The sequence below is a fragment of the Rana temporaria genome, chromosome 5, assembly GCF_905171775.1.
Source record: "Rana temporaria chromosome 5, aRanTem1.1, whole genome shotgun sequence".
NCBI lineage: Eukaryota > Metazoa > Chordata > Amphibia > Anura > Ranidae > Rana > Rana temporaria.
In genome coordinates, this window is record NC_053493.1 from 305205957 (window position 1) to 305223578 (window position 17622).

The 17622-nt window shown below is 45.5% G+C and overlaps 1 protein-coding gene across 3 annotated transcripts in view; it reads left to right on the plus strand.

The window, feature by feature from the left end:
- The window catches only part of TAF4B (TATA-box binding protein associated factor 4b), a 177982-nt gene that overhangs the window by 55767 nt on the left and 104593 nt on the right, over positions 1-17622 (plus strand). For all 3 annotated transcript variants that reach the window (XR_005749491.1, XM_040354095.1, XM_040354096.1), the window contains exons 7-9: positions 2313-2564; positions 6307-6442; positions 8025-8121. Coding sequence is in view for 2 of the 3 variants with exons in the window: in XM_040354095.1 (XP_040210029.1) it covers positions 2313-2564; positions 6307-6442; positions 8025-8121 (485 nt within the window). In the remaining variant the exon portion in view is untranslated. The remainder of the gene's footprint in view (positions 1-2312; positions 2565-6306; positions 6443-8024; positions 8122-17622) is intronic.

Genomic DNA, 17622 nt, shown 5'->3' on the forward strand with positions numbered 1-17622 from the left:
TCATGGTGGTTGTGGTTCTTTTTATGCTTTGTTTTCCAGTTTCTCAGAGACCACAATAACTGAGGCCATGGTGGAAGAGGAGGGATTTAAAGGCTACTTGTTTTTCCTGTAAAGGAGGCGGAGCTGCGCTCTCTCCAAGGTTGTCCTGAAAGGCTCTTAGAAATACTGTCACTGGTCAGTCTAAGTCTTTTTCATTCAGCTGCTGGCTGAACGAAAAAGCAATAGAAAAAACAAGTCTATTGCCAGCTTTACATGTATCATAAAGTAATTTGTGCATATCAATCACTACATGGGGAAAAAAACTGACAATCCATTGTCTGTAAATAATTCTGGACTCTATAATGCATTGTAGTGCTCATGAAATCTAGGCATCCACTAAAGCCTAGTACAAATGGGCCGAATGTCAGGCGGCATCGCCCGACATTCTGCCCGTGTGTGCGGAAGCCGGCCGCTTGGCTGGTTTCTGTCGAAAGGTCTGCCAATACACTCCTGATATGCACTCTCAGCCAATGGCTGAGAGCGCTGACCAGAGTGTTCTGGCGGGGGATCCTGTCAGAAAACAATAGCTCAGCAGGGGAGATCGCTGTACGAACATCGAATTTTGGTATAGAAGCACCGACCTGAGCTGTAGTAGTGTTTACAAGGCTTAACTTTTTGTTGGTCACCTATACACATTTTAGTTTAATTCCCTTAAAGGGTTTTGTGTATGGAGTGCATATATTCACATTTATACCATGTATTGAATACTATAGCGAACCAAATTCAAAATGCTTTTGTAGGCAACTAGAGACTATTACATTTATGAACATCTCATAAATGCAAATCTTGACTTGAAATTGCACGGCCTCAGACAGGCCTAGCGGTGCTGTCACTGACCTTCTCTCAGGTGCACCGTGCAGGGCTCAGTCAGTCGGCTCCAGCATGGTGGCTCTAGTTTTATTGTATATAGTCTCCTCTCCACGGTCCACACACATTTGACTTCTCCCGTGATCCCCCAGACATGATACAAGAGCTCAATGCAGGGGGGGAGTGGAGAGCAATGGAGGGAGCTTGAAAGCACCAGTGGGGGCCAGAAAGAACAGGGGTGGAAAGTATGGGGGGCGGAGAGCACTGGCGGGTTGGAGAGAACATGGGTGGGGGCAAAATGCAGGGGGAGCGGAGTCCACTGGCGGGGTTGGAGAGCACATGGGGGGGACAAAATGCAGGGGGGAGCGGAAAGAGCACTGGCGGGGTTGGCGAGCATGTGGCTGGGGGAAAAATGCAGGGGGGAGTGGAGAGTACAGGGGTGGGGAGCGAAGAGTGCTGGGGGGAGCTTGAGAGCACTGGAGGGGGAGCCAAAAAGAACAGGGCTGGAGAGCGATGGGTGGAGCTTGAGAGCACTGGGGGGGGGGGCAGGGGTGGAGAGCACGGGGGGGCAGGGGTGTAGAGCACGGGGTGCAGGGGTGGAGAGCACTGGGGGGGGACAGGGGAACAGGGGTGGAGAGCACTGGGGGGGAAGAACAGGGGTGGAGAGCACTGGGGGGGGAGAACAGGGATGATGGTTGAAGGATGGGGAGAGCAGGGGGGGCAGAAAGAACAAGAGTGGAGAGAACTGTGGGGGGGGGGGCTGGAGAGTGTGGTGGTGGTGGAGGAGAACACAGGGGGGGGAGCTTCAAGGAGAACTGGATAGGAGGAGAAGCAGGGTGGCTGCATATAGAGGAAATTAGCTTTCTATATTCCTCCATACAGCTGCGGAATGCTTGATTCTCCTCTGCCTCCTGCAAGCATTCAGCGGCTGGATGGGGGAATATAGAAAGCTAATTTCCTCTGTATGCAGCCACCCTGCCGAATCCTATCCTTCTTTTCAGGCACATAGGGCGGATTGTACAGCGGGCATGATCTCCTGTGTATCTGGCTGGCCTGCCTGGGTCTATGTTTGGTGGTGACGCTGTAACATGGTCCCACCCACCTAGACCGGCTTGTGTGGAAGGTTGAACGCTGATTCTATCTACTATCGCATGAGCCGGTCTAGGGGGGCTGGACCGTGTTACAGTGTCACCGCCAAACATACCCAGGCAGCCAGCTCCGTCTGTGTTGATACTCAGGAGAGAGGAGACGGGGAGCACTGCATCGCAGCCCCGCAGCTGAAACCGGCAGCAGGACAGGCAGCCTGCCGGAAATCTCCCGGTAGGCCAGTTCGGCCCTGCATACAACGTCTATTTGTGGCCCTGTAAATAAGTAAATCCAGGACCTTAATGTTGCTAGGTAAAAGTGTTATTATTTAGTGGTTTACCTTAGACAGAATGTTATGACAATTTTATGTTTCTCTACAGAAAAGTTTACCCTCCTTGCGGCGGATGATGCCGAACTCCCAGGAGTTTATCCTACAATGTGGTCCACAGAACCCAACGCCACCTGTCGCTGCTACCAACTCGCTCTCTTTTGTTAAAATTACACCAACAACCTCTATACAGACTGTAAAACCTGCATGCACTACTATATTTAGCAATGCTAAAGTTCCCCAGGCTGCCGTAGCTGTGCCCCAGCCACTTAACAGCTTGAAAGCTGTGAACTTCAAGCCGTTGGTAAGATAATTTTTGTGTGTGTGTGTGGTGGTGGTGGTGTTGTTGTTGTTGTTGTGTTTTTTTTTTTTTTTTTAAGTTTCATTAGTAGCATACTTGTTCAGGGTCAGTAGCTCACCACAATTGTGATGGGTAAGCCTCATCTTTACAGGGAACTAGCATTTTTAGAAGAGGGTTGCAAATAGAAGCTCATGTACTTTTTATGACCGGTCACTTTTAATGCTAGAACTTTTTTTTTTTGTCCTGTGGTCTAAGCCTGCAAGGAAACATCTGCCAAAACATGTTCATTTTGTTTTACTTACCTCTGCATCCCCGCAGTTTAGTTTCACTGTGAGAAATTCCTCCAGCAAACTCCTCACCTCATTGCCTCCAATTCTGTTAACCTTCACTGCTTCGCTACATTTCAAATTGCAAATGAAAACACTGGTTTGGTTTGTTTTTGTCCTAACACTGCTTTACTTAAAATGTAGTTTCCTATTTGTGCTTACAAGGGATGTCTGCGTAGTGTTGATTATGGTATAGTCAGTAGAACACCACTTAGGCCATGTATTGGGTTAATGATGGTGTTCTCAAATTAAATGCTTTTTTTCATTAGAAGTGCTAAATATTGCATGAAAGATGTTTCCTTTTATGCAGGAATTTCTGAACCACAGATCTTGGTCCAAAAATTACTGGATTGCGCCAACCTTTTGTCTCCCTGTACTTCTTCATACGTAGACAGAATTCTCACCGCTCCAGGTGAGCCTCGTGATGATCAGGGGTTGTTGAACCACCAGGGTGCTGGCAATGCGGTAATAGCAAAAATAAAAGAACAAAAGCTGGACAGCCGCACTCCAAAATTTTCTTTAAAAGAGAAGTCTTTATTTTCAACTGTGCATACAGTCACTGCAAGCCCACAAAAATCAGTATGGCCATACGTGAATTATTTCAATAAATCTTGCCTGTTAAGAGTATACCTAACCAAAAAACCCAGGCGCATAGAGGTGTCCAGTCAAGTGGATGTAAAGGTTAACGCCCATCCACTGCTACCGATCTCATAAGACCAGATTAGAAAGCAACAAGACCGTATAAAGGGGGAAGCGCTGTTTTGGTGTATAAAACCGACATAATAAAGACTTTTAAAAGGGTAATCACAGGGAAATTTGCATTATCAGCCCAAAGGGTGGCGCCAATCGAATGAAACTTCCCCTTTATAGTGCCTTTGTATGTCACCGTGCTTTGCGCAAGCATTTTTTTTTCACGATCGTGTGTATGCAAGGCAGGCTTGACAAGAATTGCGTCGAGAAAAACGTTTTTTTTTCATGACATGAAAAATGGTCAGGTGTACTTAAGAGAAGAAATTGGTGATTTTTTTTATTGCCTGGTGGTACTTCAATACCAGAGATTGCTCTGTGCCTCACATTCTGACCTTCCTACGATCAAGACTTGACCAGAACCGTGACCTTAGGCACTCTAAAAGGACAGGTTTCTGCCTTGTCCATTCCCCCCCCCCCCCCAAACCCTCTGGGCCTTGCTTTCCCTTGGCAAAAAGCCTTGTTTTGAGGTGTATCTTCATAGAGAGGGGGGGGGGGGGGGATTCCGGCGCTTTAAGTGATGCAATGCTAAACAATGGTAATGGTTGCTCTGATGGCACTTCTAAGTCAGTCTCTGTATCAAAAAGCAAGAGGAGGCAGCCATCCTCAGAGGGTGTCCATTACCTCTGTCAGCAAAAAAGTACAAGAAAAGAGGGGGGTGGAGGCGCCAACTGAGAAAATCCTAATGTGGATAATGCAAGTATAGTATATGTACTTACAGGTTCACTTGGACATGATGTCCATCGAGGATGGGGGTGTCCTAAGGTCTGTCGAGGTATATCTTGAATCTGTCTACCCTTATTGTGCTTCCTTAGAATCTCAACTTGGTTCAATCAGCCCTGCGGAAACCACTGTTAAAACCCATCAGGGATATTCCCATAGATGACCTCTACTACAAGGTGGCGTTTTTGGTTGCTTTTATGTCTGTCAGATATGTCTCTGAGCTGGCAGCTTTGTCTTGTAAGGAGCCATGTAGTCTTACACCAAAGACTGTCTTTTCTTCCTACTATAAGTTGGTATCCATCTTCCACCTCAGTGAAGACTTAGTACTTAAATTTTGTGCCCAGCTCCAAAGCACCCAAAGGAAATTGTTATTCATTGCCAGGATATAGTCTTCATCAGGCCTACCTCAAAGCAACAGCTTTTATCTGGAAGATGGACTCCCTTATTGTCTGTCTTTATTCTCGGGACATTAAAGGGGGAATCCTGCTTCCACGTTCACTATCACTTGGTGGATGAGAGCTAGAGCTTACACTCTAGGACAAAACGCCTCCTTGTCCCTTATGCACTCCAGCAGGTGGTTGGGTGTTTCCTGGTCATTCTGGCACCAAGCCTCCATAGCCCAACTTTGTTAGGCTGCCATCTGGTCTTCTGTTCATACCTTTATTCAAAGTTTTTACCAGTGAGGCATCCAGTCTTCTGCGGATGCAGCATTAGGCCACAAGGTTAAGTTGGATCTGTTGATCCTTGTTGGGCCTGTTGGAACGGTTTGCTTGGTTCTTGAACACCTTCCTTCATTGCCTGAGAAAGTCCCAGGGTCTGTGCATTGAGGTTGTTATAAGCTCTTTATTGCTTTCTCTCTCCTGTTGTAGCTAACTAGCAATCCCTAAAGAACCACCGTGAAAATGCTGTTTAAAAATCGACCGTACATTCAAAAGTGTGAAGTGTTCCTGGATGAAATTTTCTTTCTTTTCTTTCTCACAATCCCTCTGTGGGAGGGATACCCCCATCAACACTGTGTCTGTCTGTGTTGATGGGGGAATCGTGCAATAGTCTTTTCTTCAACCCCATGTATTTTCCTGAATCCCCCCCCCCCCCTTTCCATAGGGATAAATAAATGCTCAATCAATCCTGTCCATTGCAGTTTAAATTGACATCTGCTGTCACAAATGACGTAGGGTAAATTGATCTTTCCATCACATCCTATTGCCTCTTTGTATCTGTGGGCACCTTCAGAACTGAAATCGGTTTACATTTTTAAGCCATTGTTTTGTAGGCGCACAATGGCTGCATTATTTTTTAGTTTCCCAACAATAAAGTGTGCATATGATTTGCAATTGTCATTTTAACTCTAATGCAGGGTGTTGGTGCTAGTGGCAGAGACTGACACTTGTAGATTTCAGTGTAATGATGTAAAGTGAATGACTTTCTATAAAAATGTTGTAATGTACTATAAAAGTGTGCATTTCTGTAGTTCACACAGAGGTCTTAATGTAGTAAATGTTTCTCTTAGACAGATTAGCTCAGCAGGATTTGCACACAGCCCTTTTTGATTTTAGAACATTCATATAACATTTGTTGTGTGACTTAATTCCACATGAAATAAAACTGCCCAGAAAATCTTGCAGATTTGATTCTAGGACATTTGATTAAACTGCATTAATGATGAATTTTGAAACCTCTATGACTAGCGGTCTGATAGGCTTGTGTGTCTCAAGGGATTAAGGCCATCTGGACAAGTGTATGTTGGTAGATATTACTGTAAACAACTGGTGAGATTTCTTGTTGTCATATCCAGACAAGAGTCTGCTTGAGGTTTCCAGAGTGTGATGTGTGTAAACTGAAGGCTAGACGCACATGGCTCTAAGCAGTCTTGCTTGATTAAGCAGGTTGATGGACTGTTTGGAATGAGGACATGTTTTTGCCTTCTAACATTGATGTTACTCTTACAGGTAGTTCAGCAGCCAGCCGTTGGAATAGTGAAGCATGCAACCACGCTGTCCCCCGGTGCAGCAATGACCCATAACAAACCTGGAGAGAAGCAAATCTCTCTGAATACACTTATCCAATCAGGGCACATGACACCAGGTATGCTGCATGCTTAAAGGGTTTTGTTGGTACCAAGATGCTAGGTTTTTAAGATACTCATAGAACTATGGTCAAAGGAAAAATAACATGTATTATCACTGGTAAGCAGCAGGGTGGATTTGATTTAAATCCAGTATTTTTTAAATCGCTAGTAAAAAGGCTTGATTTTTAAATCCACTCCTTTTTTTTATTTTATTTTTTTATAATTTTTAAAGAGCAGCTGTCATCTGTCCCACAGCAGCTCCTCCTCTGACCTGCTGTTAACTCATCGACCGTCTCATTCACTTTAATGGGACAGCTAGTGATGTGGCAGTGACGCAAAAAGGTGAGGAATGTGGTGGCAGCAGGTGAGTGGATGCCCGCTAACAGGCGCTGCCCTGATGGATCTGAAATGACAGGTGCTCTTTAAGGCTGGGTTCACAATTATCCGAATTGGATGCAGTTTCTCCACATCCAATAAGCATTGCAGGAAAATGTGACTGGCTCTCTGTGGAGCTGGTTTGCATATGTCCGGGGCGACTGCGGAGCACACTGCACAGAAACTGCATCTTTTAGCTCCGCTTCAGAGCTGAATTCAGTCAATGATTCGCCCCCGACCTGGAGAATGGGGACGCACAGCGTTCCTGTGCGATCCACAGCTGGTTCCAGTGTAAAACGAGCCTTGGACGGTTTTCAGGCACTTTTGGGCTAAAAAAGTGCCTGAAAAACGGCTCCCCTGATGTCTTGATGTGAAAGCCCGAGGGCAGGACGTTAAAAAAAAAAAAAAAAATCCTGCAAGCAGCATCTTTGAAGCTGTGTGTACACCACTGCTCCTTCCCATTGAAATGAATGGGTAGCACGGTCGAACCGCCGGCAAAGCGCTGCGGCGCTTTGCTGGTGGTTTTAACCCTTTCGGCTGCTAGCTGGGGTTAAAAGCGCCCCGTTAGCGGCTGAATACCTCCGCAAAGACGTCAGTAAAGCGCCGCTAAAAATAGCGGAGGCTTGCCGCCCGCGCTCCAGTGTGAAGCAGCCTTAATGTAAGGACTTATTCTTGCTGGTAGTTAAAATCTTTAATATTTACAAACAAAATTAAGGTTTCCTATTTAGAATAAGCTGTCGGGTTAGTAAAACAGCAATATCAGAACCGATTTAATCATACAATTTGTAGTGTACATAGATTTGCAAAACAATAGGATAAAGGCATATTCCTGAACTTTGTTTTATCTTATGGTTACTGTGAAATTATGTGAATCCATCAGTGCAGTGCATGTTATCTCAGCTTGAAAAGCTTGGAGTCATTAAATGAGTTTACCAAAAATGTAAATGTTGCAGAATATACAGCCTCATGCTACATAACCAAGCTCCATTTCATGCTGAATAAACTAAATTATTAATGTATCCTAAATTGAAAACTATCTTTAGATTGATTGCTACTCAAAACCATTAATTAAAACAGGGCTAGGTTAGGTTATTCACTATAGAAACAGTCTTGGATATATATATGATTTTTTTTTTTTTTAACTGAAAATTTTTATGAAAATGTTTTGACTTTTTTTTTTTTTTTCTTTCTGCTTCTTTTGGCTTTTTTTTTTTTCTTTGCAAGCATCCGTTTTGAAACAAATCACCCTGCCAGGAAATAAAGTTATTTCCCTGCAAGCATCTCGTCTTCCCATAAAAGAGAATGGCACAGCATGCTTCAGGTAATAAAATACCAAATAACTTGAGGTGTCTGGGTAATAAAAGCACAAATAAAAGCCTATAATTACAAGAGAATAAACCACTAAGAATTGTTTTAATATGGTCGTTATAAGCAATGGCCTGTTGCAATGCAGAGGCTTGACTTCATTTTGTGTCACTGGGCCCATATATCAAAAGTGTCTGGGGGGACATTACTGGTCTGATAAATCTTTTCATTGTCTAATCTGCTCTGGATTATTATTCGCTGCAGGTTGCTATGTATAATATAGATGTTTGTTTTTCAGACACATATACTACAGGAACCCTGTTGCAGAAATATTTAAATCTTTATGCTGAATTCCAGCTAAATGGCTAAGCACACCGTTGAAATGCGTGTACTGTAATCTAAACAGATTTGTAATTCTGAGCAGCCAGTCTTGTGATCCGTTTACCTTGCCAGGCTTCAAAGCCAGGTTTGTGACCTTGTTTTTCTGTATTAAACCCGAAATAAAATATTTATTATATTGCAGCATGCCAATTCTTAGATGTGCTGGCTGCATTCATATTTATTTTATTTTTTTAGGCCTTCTTTTATATTCCTCTGGTAATCCAGCCAGTAAACCTGCTTTGCAACAGAAAAAGAGCTTTCCTGCAAATGTAGCAGTTAGTTTTTAGATAAACCATTTATCACTGAGGGGGGTGGGTACAATAATCTTTTTATTTATTCATGTAAAACCTTTATCAAAACTTCTGTGTGCTGCAGCCCCCTTACCCGAGGTCCCTCTCTGTCCAGCGATGTCCACAAATGTCTCAGCTATCCGAAATCTCATTCCCGATTTGGCTAGGACACAGCAGTGGGCGCTATTGGCTCCTGCTGCTGTCAATCAGTGTCAGTTAGCCAATCAGAAGAAAGGGGGCTAGGCCGTGTCGGGGCTCAGTGCCCTAATGGACACAGAGGCCTGTGACTTGGCTCTGGTTCCCCCATAGCAAGCTGCTTGCTGTGGGGGCACTGAACAGGAAGGAGGGGCCAGGAGAGCTGAAGAGGAGGATCCAGGCTGCTCCGTGCAATTCCACTGCAACAGAGGAGGCAAGTATAACTTGTTTGTTATTTTTATAGGGAAAAAAACAAGACCGTACAGTTGCTTTAAGAAATACAGCCTGGCCACCCATCTCCCCAACTTGCTGATTAAAAACAATGAAATATTATTGCCACATAGGTTTCCACTCTGCTCACTCTTCTGGTTAAGCAGGCGCATGGTGTCAGATGAACAGCACTGTGCAATGCTGCAGAGTCTGATTGGTTTATATTGCTGCCCCTTCTCTCCAAATATGTTTAGATACGTATGCTAGCTGTAACTAAATGCACTTTTTAGAATTTATATAGAAAGTCTAAATTGTGTTTTCTGCTTGGGTTTTAGCTTTTAGGCTTTTTTTTTATTGTAGGGATATAAAGTGAAATACAAAACAAAGCCTATTGAGCATACCCAGGTTTGGACTTGCTCGCTTGTACACTCACACACACACACTCACTCAAAATAAAAAGGCAAAGATTGGTAACCAAGGGATCTGAAATCAAGGTATCTGGAGTGTGCAAAGTAAAAATCAGGTGATACTCTCCCAGTATACAGAGCCATTTCTAAAAAGTAAGCAGAAGCAAAACGGAGCATCCTTTGGAGGTGTTGCCGAGGATCTGACCATATTCCTGGACTCAGTCCAAATATCTCATACCTTGGAGAATTATTTTGACATCCTCCTAGATTCATATGTTGTAAATTTATACAATGGAACCATTTTGTTGACAATATTCTTTCAATAAGCTAAGGTAGGGGGCTGGGTAGATTTCCATTTGAGTATAGACTTGCGTGCGTAAAACAGTAAGAGGCCTATCAAAGCTCTCATAGATTTAGAGGTAGCTAGTAAATGAACAAGACCTAAAACGCAAACATCAATATATAATGGTACAGCTATTGTGGTGACTGAGCAGATACATCGGGAAACCGCTGCCCAGAACAACTTTATGCCCGGACACTCTGCGAATGAGTTTGCATCTTGTGTAAATGGGTCCCCAAAAAATGTAGTAATAGCTACGCTGAGGAATACAAGGATCATGTACTGTTAGATTATACTGCTGCTTACTGGAAGATTTTGACAAAAAAAAGTCCTGTAGGCCAGTCCAGGACCACACCTACTCTGCCCAGCATGCCTCAGTATTTTGCTAGTGACCTAGTAGGATGAACATATATTTCTCTTCCATTCATGGACAGACACAGCAGCATTGACCTTAGGGTTATATATCCTTCCCTTCAGGAGAGACTAGGCAGAAAAAACAGCACTTCAAATGTTAAAACACTTCTCTCAGTACAGCACCTCCCAGGGGGCGGGTCCCCCGGGTATATCCCACCCTCTTGCATCATGCAGCCTCAGTTTTATTCTGCCTAGCGTTGGAAGACATGGCCCTTCTGGAGCCCATGTGCTCTGGAGTTTTTTTGCTATTTATTTATTTTATTTTTTTTGGATTTTTCCTGCATTTTTGGATCCTGAGATCTACAATCAACTGCCGACTGGGTGACAGGCTGGATCTTGATCTTTGTAGTCCCCTTATGTTCGGCCATCAAGCGTGTGCCGACCTTTAGCTAGGCCGTCCACGACATGCCCCGTTGCTCCAGGGGTAGCCGGTGAGCTATATGCTACAGGGCACACATATGACCGGTCTATGGCTTTGTCACAGTGTGCCGGGCTGACAGCCATGGCGTATCTACCTGCGGACGTTGGGTCTGTCTGGAATGCCTCCAGCCGGTGGACGCAGGACGGGTAAATAGTATCGCCTTGGGCGTCGCTTTGCTTTTGCAGGAGAGTGCTGGGTCTGATGGTGGCCTCTTTCGAGGCAGTGCCGTATGATCAATTTCACACTCGAACATTGCAAAAAGAGATTCTGTCACGTTGGGACAAGCTCCCTTCGTCTCTGGATATCCAGATTCGGGTGAGTCGCCTGGTCAGGTCCTCCCTAGTGTGGTGGCTGACATCTCCGGCACTTCGGGCCAGAAAATCTTTTCTGCCGTGCCATTGGACAGTGATCATGACGGATGCCAGCCTCTCCGGCTGGGGCGGTGTCTGGGGTGCCCAGTCAGTCCAGGGGCGCTGGACTCAGGAGGAGTCCCAACTACCGATCAATGTACTAGAGCTTAGAGTGATCAAGTTGTCTCTCCAAGTGGTCTCTGGGTCTACAGGACCGACCGGTCAGGACCCAGTCTGACAACGCCACGGCCGTGGCATACGTCAATCATCAGGGGGGCACGCAGAGCTCGGCTGCAGCGACGGATGTTGCGCACATCCTCCGGTGGGCTGAAAGGTACGTTCCTGCTCTGTCGGCCGCGTACATTCCGGGGGTGCTGAACTGGCAAGCCGACTACCTAAGTCGCCAAACGCTAGACCAAAGAGAATGGTCGCTACACCCGGAGGTGTTTCAGTGTCTGTGCCAAAGATGGGGCATTGGGGTCACTATCACCTAATCTACGCCTTCCCTCCTCTGAAGCTTCTTCCTCGCCTGCTACGCAGAGTGGAAGCCGAGGGGATACCAACAATACTGATCGCTCCGGATTGGCCGCGCCGTCCCTGGTACGCGGACCTGGTGCGTCTGGTGGCAGACGTCCCCTGGCGTCTACCCCTGAGAGAAGATCTTCTGTCGCAGGGTCCGATCTTTCACCCTGGTTTACAGTCGCTGGCTTTAACGGCGTGGCTGTTGAGAGCCTGGTGCTGAAGGATCGAGGCCTGTCGGGCTTGGTGGTCTCTACCATGTTACGAGCACGGAAGTCTACTTCATGAAAGATTTACCATCGTACGTGGAAGGCCTACATCGCTATGTGTGAAGAGATGAAATGGCACCCCTGTACATACGTGATGTCCCGGATTCTGCTGTTCTTGCAGCATGGAGTGGATCAGGCTCTCGCCTTAAGTACGGTTAAGGGGCAGATTTCGGCTCTAGCTGTCTACTTTCAGCGACCCTTGGCGGCGAAATCCCTGGTGCATACGTTTGTGCAGGGGGTTCGGCATGTGGCCCCTCCTGTGCGCCCTCCACTGCCTCCATGTGACTTGAATTTAGTCCTTTTGGCGCTTCAAGAAGCTCAGTTTGAGGACATTCGAAAGATTCCTTTGTTGACTCTGTCCCAGATGGTGATTTTTCTGGTGGCAATTACCTCGGTCAGGCGAGTATCTGAACTGGTGGCCTTGTCCTGCAAGGCTCCTTACTTGGTCATCCACAAGGATAAGGTGGTGCTTCGGCCGCAGCCGTCTTTCCTTCCAAAGGTGGTTTCGGCTTTTCACATTAATGAGGACATTGTCTTGCCATCCTTATGTCCTCGGCCGAAAAACCTGAAGGAGGCCACTTTACATTCCTTGGACGTGGTTCGGGCCCTACGGGTGAAGTCGGACTCACTGTTCGTGTCGGTGACTGGTTCTAAGAAGGGTCTGGCGGTCTCGTCGGCCACCATTTCTAGGAGGATGAGACAGGTCGTGCTCCAGGCCTATGCCCTAAAGGGGCGGGCGCCTCCCTTTCAGGTTACGGCGCATTCGACCAGGGCGATTGGTGCCTCTTGGGCTTTCCGCCATCAAGCGTCTGTTTTACAGGTTTGTAAGGCAGCAACCTGGTCGTCAGTCCACACCTTCTCAAAGTTTTACAAGGTGGATGTGAGTGTATCTTCGGATGCCTCCTTTGGCCGCAAGGTTTTACAGGCGGCAGTTTAAGGTTGAAGTTCCTCCGTTGAGGAACTCTGGTTTGTTTGGGGTAAAGCTTGGTTTGCTGTGTTTTTCCCACCCCTCGAAAAAAAATGTAACTGCTTGGGGACGTCCCTAAGGTCAATGCTGCTCTGTCCGTCCATGAACGGAAGAGAAAATAGGATTTTTGTACTCGCCGTAAAATCCATTTCTCTGAGTTCATGGACAGACACAGCACTTACCCCTATTTTGTTTGTACTGCTTGTTTACGAACTGAGGCTGCATGATGCAAGAGAGTGGGATGTACCCGGGGGACCCGCCCCCTGGTAGGTGCTGTACTGAGAGAAGTGTTTTAACACTTGAAGTGCTGTTTTTTCTGCCTTGTCTCTCCTGAAGGGAAGGCTATATAACCCTAAGGTCAATGCTGCTGTGTCCGTCCATGAACTCCGAGAAATGGTTTTTACAGTGAGTACAAAAATCCTATTTTTCTTCATCTCTGCTAACAAGTCTCTCTAATTGTCTTTGTTGTACCGGGCATTTGAAATTGCCTTGTTTGCACCATTGGGTGCCGTTTGAATCTCCTGCTACTGTTAATCTTTTTCCTGAGGAGGGGGTTAACAATGAGTGCTGTTATTCACTGGGTGGAGTGTTGTGTGTGCGCCACACTCTTTGCTATCTGTCAACGTAGAGGAGGCATCGTCCTTCTACTGCTCCTGCTTTGTAAAGAACTTTCATCTCTGGTCTGTTCCTACTGCCTGCCTATGTTTTATTTATTTTTTCACCTACAGCCATCTGACACGCAACAACTACCAGCTGCATGGGTTTGTGGGTACTTGAGGCCTCGGGTCTTGCCTCAAGTCTAGTGGCATCACCACCTCATGGTCTCAGCATGTTTCTAAGTAGATGGATATCTAGATCCTGCTGTTGGGATGACCCCAGATCACACTCTTAATGGTTGCAGGAACGCTAATTTCTGGATGTCTATAATCTGAATCTGGTGACCAAAAGGTTATAGGGTCTACATCATCGGGGTATCGTTTTAGCTCTTTCAGGTGAGGCAGTCCCCTACACTGTCACCAGGGGTCTCTAGTGCAAACCTGCAAGGCTTTGTGGACTAATTCACTTGATTCCTTGTAGATACATCCATTGCGAAGTCCATCTCTGATGCCTTTGAACAGACTGGGCTGCTTGTTGCAGTGACCATCACTGACTCAGGGTTCCCTCAGTCTCGATTGTTTTTGAGGCACCAGTCTCCTGTCGTCATCTCAGATTTAAGGTCACTTCAGCTCTTATTAATGTAGTACACACTACATTGCATCTGGAGGATCATCCTGCTGTCTCAAGCCTTGGGTTTTTCAGAGCTGCTACAGCTGCAAAGGCCTTTCCACTACTTTTAATTTCATTGACCAGCAGCTGCAATCTCTCCTTAAATCCCAGTTTCCTCTGGCAAGGTCTGCCCTGTGTTGGCTGTGACCCTGCATTTTGAGACCCTGTGTTGTAAGTGAACTATATCAAAATAGGGCCTTTTGTCCCCAGGCTGTCTGTGAGCAGAACAAACTCTCCTGTGGCTATTCACTGTCAGGATCTGGAAATGTTTTGAGGGCTCTGTGCGACTTGTCCACCCCAGGCTAATCTGCAGTTTTGTGAAGAGAGCTTTTCTGGCTTTGTTCCCTATTCTATATTCTTCACTGTCCTGGTAAGACTCCAGTCCTGCTGCTTTGTTAAATCTGGAGAGTCTGAAACAATCTTGGCTCAAGACTCTTAAATTCAAGGTTATGCAGGATATAATTTTAGCAGGGTTCCTCTTGGATCTTTCCCTTTTGTGTAATGGGTAAGTATGTCTAGCTTATCCTCCACTCCATCAGAGTTGTAATCCATCTCACTAGTTTATGGTAAGGTTCTTACCTTCCGACCTTATTGAGGTTTGTCCATGCACCTACTCTTTTGGTCATGCTGACTCTGTGGTATAGTGTCCTGGGTTCTGTTGGACACGGAAGTCGATTTTTGCATCCCTCGCAGGTTGTGTTTTGTATTTTCAAGGTTCTTCTCTGAACATTGTCTTGATAAGGTGATTGCCTGCTTTGACTTGTTGAAAGATGTACTCATTCTTTGACACTTTACAGGGCCCAGTGAGTAGCTGCATGGGGCCTTCCTACTTCGGCTGGCTGGTTTTGTTCTTGCAAGGCCTTTTTCCCAGGTCCCTTGTCCTAGTTGTGTTTTTGAGACTTGTTCCCATTCCTTGTTAATCATGTTAGTTGTAGGTTGATTTCCCTTCCAAATTGCAAGTGACCATTGATACACCACGGAGTTTCAGACTGTCTAGCTTCTTGCTTGGTTTATGGTTTAGGACTGTTAACCTCCCTGGTGATATGATTCTTTCAGATTTTTGGTGCTGAAAGCAGTATAATTGTTTTGCATGGAAATGTGGCGGTTAATATTTTAGGCCTGCAATTCTTAGGAATAACTCACTTAAATCTGTCCAAACAAGAGTCTAGTAGACATCCCGGGTTTGAAACACAAAATCATAAATTATAATATAAATAATAACAAATAATAATTATTCAATAATGTAATCAAATCAAAAACACTTAAATTTGCTCCGTTGCAGAATTGTCGCTGTCATTACTTTCAGTGTTTGATGAATTTCCCCACAAATCGCTATCGCTCAATTCTGCAAGTGATTCTAATTTATGTCAAAAGTGGTTTTAGAGCAGCTAGAAAACAGCGATAATAAACTGACACTTTTTGGTTGCTATAGACAATCTCCAGTATCCAGACAGAAAAAGGCCTAGTTAGACTTACCGGTGACGGTATTTCTAAGAGCCTTTCAGGACAACCTTGGAGAGAGCGCAGCTCCGCCTCTTCTGTAGGAAACACCCACAGGCTTTAAATCCCTCCTCTTCCACCATGGCTTCAGTTATTGTGTGGCCTCCGGCACTGGAAAACAAAGCACAGAGAACCACAACACCATGATAGATATATACTTTACTTTTTTATACACATTTAGGGAGGGAAATAGCGGTTGTCCTGAAAGGCTCTTAGAAATACCGTCACCGGTAAGTCTAACTAGGCCTTTCTCAAATCGCCTTTCAGGACAACCTTGGAGAGGATAACCAAGTAACTTACCCTAGGGTGGGACTACTGCCTGCAGTACCTTCCTGCCGAAGGCTTGATCTGCGGCCGACAGCAAGTCCAACCTGTAGTGCCGAATAAAAGTTGAGAAACTGGACCAAGTAGCAGCCTTACAGATCTGATCAGGCGTAGCACCGGCCCTTTCGGCCCAGGAAACTGCGGTTGACCTTGTCGAGTGAGCAGCGATCCCAGAAGGAGGAACTTCTCCTTTTGCTTGATAGGCTTCAGAAATTGCTTGTCTAAGCCACCTACCGAGCGTACTCTTAGAAGCTTTTTCCCCTTTTCGGGGACCGGAGAAAACCACAAAAAGAGCGTTTGATTTCCTGAACTCCTTGGTGACGGAAAGGAATTGTAACAGACATCTCCTTACATCCAGTGTATGGAAAGCTTCTTCTCCTGCATTAGCCGGAACTGAGGAAAATGTTGGTAGAATTATTTCTTGCGACCGATGGAAAGTTGAGGCCACTTTCGGTAGGAAGGCTGGATCCGTTTGAAGGACCACTCGGTCTGGCAAAACTCTAAGGAAGGGTTCCTTAATTGCTAGAGCTTGGAGTTCACTGATTCTCCTTGCTGATGTAATGGCAACTAAAAAAATTGTTTTGAGAACTAAATTTTTTAACGATGCACTCTGTAAAGGTTCAAACGGAGCTCCCGTGAGACCTTGCAAAACAATAGATAAGTCCCAACAAGGGAAAACTTTGAGGGCTATCGGTCTATTTCGAGCCAGAGCCCTAAAAAATCTAGAAATTAAAGTTTCTTTGGATAAAGATCTTTCAAGATAAACTGAGAGAGCCGCTACCTGTGTTTTCAGGGTGCTGGCGGCTAGACCTTTCTCCATTCCTTCATGGAGAAATTCCAGAACTGAAATAGTACTCTTGATTTCGAAACTTTTGGAAGAACACCAAGAGTTAAATTTCTTCCATACCTTGAGGTAGATGGACCTAGTTACCTCTTTTCTACTTGATAGTAGAGTTTTAACTACTTTATCAGAAAGTCCTTTAGATTTTAGAAGGTCTTCTTCAGAAACCAAGCAGTTAGATGTAGCCTGCTTGCTTCCGGATGGCACACAGAGCCCTGTGTCAATAGATCCTTCCTGTATGGTAATCTCCAGGGAGGTTTTGAGGCCAGGTTCAAAAGTGTTGCAAACCAAGGCCTTTTTGGCCAAAAAGGAGCGATCAGGAGCAAGTTGGTGTTCTCCTCCCTGAATTTCCTTAGGACCAGAGGGATTAGTGGAAAAGGGGGAAAGGCGTAACACAGCCGGTAATTCCATGGGTGTGCCAGGGCATCTAACCCCACTGCCTGATCCATTCTGTGAATTGAAAAGAATTCCTGGACCTTCGCATTTTGTTGACTTGAAAATAGGTCCACTTGGGGATGTCCCCATTCCTCCGATATTATATCGAACACCTCCTGGTTCAGACTCCATTCTGCTTCCACCACTCTTTTTCTGCTTAGCAGATCTGCTAGGAGATTTTGTGATCCCTTCAGGTGGACTGCCGATAGGGAGGCCACATTTATTTCCGCCCATGACAGAAGTTGATTGGCCAAGTCCATGAGCCCTTGGCTCCTGGTTCCCCCTTGCTTTAGCACATAGATCACTGCTGTCGTATTGTCTGACAGAATCTGTACATGATGTCCTTTGACCTCCTGTTGAAAAGCTATCAGACCCAAATGAATGGCTT